Below are 6,182 nucleotides of genomic sequence, written 5' to 3' on the forward strand. Positions count from 1 at the left end.
TGTTGACAAGAAGGGAGTTCCCCAGCCTATAGGTGTGTTGCTGACTCCTTCTCCCTAGATGCAGCACCTTGCACGTGTCTGCATTGAATTCCATCCTATTTAGAAATTATTGTTGAAGAAGTTTTGAGCAGGGGTGTCAAATTCCCCCTGTACCCAACAGAAGTGGTGTGCAAGAGGCCGTGCTCATGGCACAGCCCTCCCTCCCTGTGTGCTACTGAAAGCCATATCTAGCTGGGTCCTAGATTCTGCAGCAGGCCCCAGTCCCTTGCAGCCCTGCCTCCAAATCCCCCGGCCTGTCAGTAGCCCAGCTGGGCCAGATCTACTCTGCAGGCTGTATAGTTTCATAGTTGTTTGGGGCTGGAAGGGGCGTTTGAAACCCCTGGTTTAGAGAAACTGGATCTTTCATTCTCACAAGTGAGTCGCTCTTTAGGGATGTCCCTACTTCATAACATTAAAAATCATTATCTACCATGTTTTTAGCATTTTCCTTAATTTTTACACAGGGAGATTCTGGTGGAGCTCTGGCCTGCGAAAAAGATGAAATCACTTACCTCTATGGAATTATCAGCTGGGGAGAAGGATGTGCCAAGTTCAATAAGCCTGGAGTTTATACCCGAGTGACCAAATACGTGGACTGGATAAATGAGTGGATAAGACCCCCTAAACCCCAATAGCAGAACTTTCGTGTTGTACATCACAGATCCCAAAAGTGTTTTGAATGTGGTTGTAATGCTATGAATATTGTGACCTACAGTAATGTATGAATGGTCCTAATAATTCTTAGCAATTATAATCCTTAGCAATTATAAACTGTACTATTAATAAATAAGCCTAACTGAGCTGGTGTCAATAAACTGTATTTTTCTTAACTCAAATTTCATGACAATGGATAGCTTTGATAATGAGATGCAGATCCTTTCACCTTTAACTCATTAGTTTAATATCCAGTTTGGTGTTTTCCAAAACATGACAATGTGCTATCTGCTTGATGGGTCTATATGAAATGACCGAGTTGGGTTGGTTTCTGTTCAGTTCCTGCTGGAAGAACATGACAGCTCAAAACCTACCGTCACAGTTGGCATCCTTGTTAGTCACAGGATAGGGTTTTGAAGTATAGGGACCAAATGAGGATAGGGACTGAAATACCTACACAGCTTTTTGAGGTGGTCCCTCGCTCCATGTGCTTGCTAGCTGGCAGACCGTTACAGTGAACTGCAGCTGTTGGCTCCCAACTATTCTGTGGAAAAAGACTTGGGTTCCATTAGGGCAAAGTGTTTAAGGCACATGTTTACATACCAGTTGTTTTACAGTTAAGCACGTGCTTCAGTGCTTTGCTGACTAATGATGGATTTAAGCATGTGCTTAAAATTAAGCACAATTCCAGGCTTTACTGAAGTAGGGCCTTAATTGCTTAGTTTAACAGCTCTTAAGAGCAACACATTTACTATTAGAAAACGAAAAATCCATCAGGCTGTTTTCATTGACTAGAAATTTTGGGGAGACCATGTCACTTGCTGCTCTATGCTGAATCTTATGGTGTAAACGCCTCAGTTCAGTGACCAATGAAGAGTGCTAACATCCTGTGCACTTTTTGCCTGGTAGTTTTTTAATGATCTCACGTTGTTGTACCAATGACTATTCCATTGTTTTGGTACTTGAGATAAAGTTGGTTCTATATTTTATTTAAAATAACCCAACAGATGGCTTGTCATGAGTCTCATAGAAATTGCCTTGGGATTTAATGATATCATAATCATAAACCACTTACGCTTCACTGTCACACTCCAATGATCACTGGAGCCATCAATGAAATTATTATAATATACAGCCAGAACAATGACTGTTTACTCTGCTATCCTAACAAAAGGCAGAATTTGATTTGACATTAGACAACTGTAATTCTCTGAACAGTCATCTGAATGGCAAATTATGGTTTTTTATAAATGGAACTTTTTATTATGTTAGTTATACCAACTCTGAAATCCTGAATGCTAAATCAAACAGTTGTTAGAAAGCTTTTGGCTGCGGCAGTAAATATTTTCTGAGGGTTTTTTTCCACCTTGTTTCTAGCAATTATGCTTTTCATAATCTGGAATTTTAACATGGTGATTGGATACATGCATGTTATTGACCATACAAATAATCTATTTCATATTCAGTTCGATGGTTCTGACAGTACTAGAATGGGTTTCTTAGATCCAAGAAATTTTTTTTTTTTTAAATCAGAAGGATACTTTGTATGGAAATCCTCCCATCCAAGGAATATAATTTTGTACGGTATAAAAATGCAAATATTTAAGCAAAATGAGTGTTGTAAATTGTTCAATATTTGCCCATGAAAGCAGGTGCTCCAGTCAGATGCCATGCCAACAGCTCATGTGTGGCACAATAGAAGGAGGAATGCAACTGCACTGCTGCACCCCCTGGGTCTGCCCCAGCCAGTGCCTTCTCTCAGTGGGCTCAGTGGCAGCAGAAACCTGATGTTCATGAGGCTGGTGTTGCTCTGCCATCAGAAGGAAGGGTTTCTGTGGCCGCCAGGGAACTATGAGTATGGACATGTCTAGTTTTGTCAGCAGGACTTAGATTCTGCCTGCTAACCATGTAGTGTAAATGGACCCTAATTAATACACTGATTATTGAACTACATCTAAGAAAATCAGTAGCATAACTCAGTTTATTAATTGTAGCTGCCAATGGTTAAAATTAAGTGGGCTTTTCTTCTTCATTATCTTATGGTAGAGCCTTTGTAAGGAAAAGAGGATTGTGTCTTTGGTTTTTTTGTCTTTAGTCATCAGTAATTTGTTTAATGCCATTTTTAAAGTTTCCATGCAGGGTGGGAGAAAAATGTTGAGTTCTTGTCTATTTGGGGAAGGTGTGTTCATGCAGTTATGACTCCACTGTATTCCAAGGCTTTGTATAAAGAAGGTAATGCTTACTTCTCTAATGGAAATAAGTTGCATGATAAATCCTAGGATCGCTTTTGCTTTTGCAAGGCTGCATTACATTGGTGGCTCAAAATTAATTGATCTTGTGATCAGTTAATACAATCAGATCTTTTACTTTCTCTGTCATTTCCAACTGATGAGCCATTGGATCAAAAGTGGACAATTACTTGGGTCCACAGACCACATAGGGACTTTTGATGAGCTGTCAAGGGCTGGGTCAGTACCTGCCCCCCATAATGGCTCACCAAAACTCCCTAAACAGCTGATTCCATCCATCTGCCCGCGTGGGTCCTGGCCACCACTTATTGTTTGGGTTCTGTGGGCTGCTGCCACTTAGGCAGGGATTCCAGCCTCGGCCCTGTATGCCCATCCTGCTCTTGGATACCACTCCCTGCCTATTTGCAGCCCCATCTTGGCTGAACGCAGAGCAGAGCCACAATCTGTTCCTAACACGTTCTTGTGACAGGCACCAATTTCACGGGCCAGGGCCTAGGGCAGAGCTGTGATCTGCTCCCCACACATTCCTACCTGTGGAACCAGTGTCCATTGCAGGGGTGTGCAGGGACCAGATTTTGGCTCTGTTTCTTGCTTGGTCATGACTGGGCCACAGACAGGCAGGCAGGGCTGGGATTCCTGGTTAAGTGGCGGCAGCCCGTAGAACCCAAACAGTAAGCGGCAATTTCATGGCTGATGGGACTAGGTGTTGGAAGCTGAAGGGCCCCAGAGCCAGCAGAATGCAAAGGGCTCCTGCCAGCCTTGCAGTCCTGGCAGGGGATCAGGCTCTTTCTGCGGATTCCCTGGTTCCTGGTGCTGAGCATTAGCTCAGCTGATGCTAGGCTAGCATCAGCCTAGTCAGAATGGCTCTGGGAGGGAGACCTAAGTGGGCGTTTGCAGCCATTTGCAGCCCTGGGTGTGGCTAGAATGAGCAGGGGATGACAACAAAGGGCTGGGTGGAAGCAGAGCTTGGCAGCATGTTGAGGTTTGGGAGGTGGAGGAGCCGGGCAGGGCTGCGTGTGGCACACCAGGTGGCAAGTGCCGGGTGGTAGCCAAAGGGGGTGTGCTGTAGATGCCACACAGTACGGACGATTGGGAATAGCAGCTCCATGAATGCAGCCAGTCACTGCTGGGCTCCTGTCCCGTGGTGCCTGGTGCAAGGTCTTGTCCTGCAGTCTGTCAGGTACTGATGCTCCCTCTGATCGCTGGGGCAGTAGGGCAGGAGCGGCTGTCTTGGTGCTGAAGCTGTGACTTGGAAGCCAGCAACTACCTTCATTCTCTTGGCAGGCATGCTAATGCTGTGGGGCATCCAGACCTGGCCTGCCCTCTGTGCCTGAGCCGGGAGGGACCTGCCAAAGGACATGCCACAGGTCAGACAAAATCCCTCCACGGTCCAGATTTGGCACACAGGCCCTATTTTGTCCTTCCTTGTTTTAGATTATGCTAGAAATTCTTGTTAGTAGTACCTTGTTGAACGATTACACGCCACTCAATTGCTGTTTCTGCAGTTATTAGTGTCATCCATTTTTATAACATATTCTCAATTTCCTTTGTATTGAAAATGTCCCCCCCCCCCCAGTTTTCATCAGCACAGCAGCATTTTGTGCCAAGGTCTTTAATAAAACTATTAAGTAAGATAATTTTTAAGAATGATTCTTAAGGAGCATCTCTAGAAGTTTCCCTCCAGCCTGACAAGTTTTCTTTTTGGCTCAACCTGCCATTAGTTTCCTCTTTGCCACTTCTTCACCCAGGTTAAAGTTCTGGTACTGATTTCCATCTTCCTCATCTTAACTAATAATTTTCCATAATAATGAAAGATCTTGGGTTAATCTGGTACCATTTACTTTTGGTAACCCCAGGTTCATCACATTTTCCATTTACCACTACATTAATTTCCTTTCCTTTGAACTTTGGTCTAAAGCTTGTTTGAGAGGTCAGAATAACAGGGATGGGGTTGACCAAATCACTTTTTCCCATTTTCTTAAGTATAGCTACTAAATTTACTGTTCTCCTGTGGTTCAGTGCCACCCCTGATTTGTCAGTTTATTAAAAATGTTTGTTACCAGACTAGCAATTTCATGCGCCAATTCTTTCACAGTACCTTGGGATGGAGATTATTTTGTCCTACTTGAGCACATTAATTTTTTTGAGATTTGCTTCCCTCATGTCTCATCCTATGAATTTAAAGCACCTAGCATGTTTTTTTGGGGGCATGGGGGCTAGGGGATTGATGGGTGCCTTATTCAGAAGCACAAATGACACTTAACTACTTAAATTGACTCCCAAGTTAGTTAGGTGTTTAAACTGCTATTTTGTACCTTTCAAAAATCTCCTCCTCTGTAAATAATTAAGACAGTATTTGCAGGCTGCCATGAACATCACCTCCTACATTAAAACGTCTGCTTAGACTTTCCACCAAAAAAGCAACTCCAAATTCAGCGGAAGCATGAGAAGCTTTAGTTCCCCAATGAAATTAATTTGACAAAGTTTGGATGTGTGGAGGTGACAGTGAAAGCTGGTTATCAGTAGAAAAACCTTGCCAATTCATGATATAATGTAGGTCTTTAGTTATATACTAGCCAGTTGCCCATCAAAAATGATGGGGGAGAGGGAAGGGGAGCGGCTGGGGAGTGGCCCACGTCTGGCCCTGCTCCTCCCCCCCACCTTCAGGGCCAGGCCCGGTGCCCCTCTCCCCACTGGCCGCTTCAGGGCTGGGGCCAGGCCGCCCCCCTCATCTGCTCTGTTGCTGCTACCTGCAATACTGGGGGTGGGGCTGGCCAGTGGTGCTGGCCTTGCCCTCCCCACTGTCCTCTCTGTTTTTGTGGCCTGCAGGGAGTAGGACGGACAGGGCCAGTGCTGCTGGCCCTGCCACCCCTCCGTCTGCTCCATTGCTGTCCCCTGCAGGGTTGGGGGGCCGGGGCCAGCGGTGCTGGCCTTGCTGTGAGGGGGTGGGGCCAGTGCCACCAGCCCATCTGCTCTGTCACTGGCCCGGGGGCGGGTGGGGATAGAGGCCCTGGGCCAGGCTCGCTCCCCCCACCCTCGACCCTGGGGCCACTCCCCCCACCCCTACCCAGGGGGCTGGTGGGGACAGAGCCCAGCATCTGGCCCTGTACCCCCAGTCCCGTTGTCTGGCTCCACCCCCCAATTTGGGCCTGCCCCTGTTCCCACCACCTGTTGTTCCAGCATCTGTAGCCTGAAAGAGTTGGGTACATGTCTTAGTTCTGCAGTGTAAAGGAACATCTG

At 45.8% G+C, this 6,182-nt stretch overlaps 1 protein-coding gene across 1 annotated transcript in view; it reads left to right on the forward strand.

Annotated features, from left to right (window-relative positions):
* The window catches only part of HGFAC (HGF activator), a 120,752-nt gene extending 119,877 nt beyond the window's left edge, over positions 1–875 (forward strand). Inside the window, exon 14 of the mRNA XM_019526605.1 lies at positions 504–875. Coding sequence (XP_019382150.1) covers positions 504–674 — 171 coding nt within the window. The 3' untranslated portion in view covers positions 675–875. The remainder of the gene's footprint in view (positions 1–503) is intronic.
* The last annotated feature ends 5,307 nt before the right edge of the window (positions 876–6,182 follow it).

Source organism: Gavialis gangeticus, unplaced genomic scaffold (genome assembly GCF_001723915.1).
Source record: "Gavialis gangeticus isolate Ggan-Ray unplaced genomic scaffold, GavGan_comp1, whole genome shotgun sequence".
NCBI classification, from domain to species: Eukaryota; Metazoa; Chordata; order Crocodylia; family Gavialidae; genus Gavialis; species Gavialis gangeticus.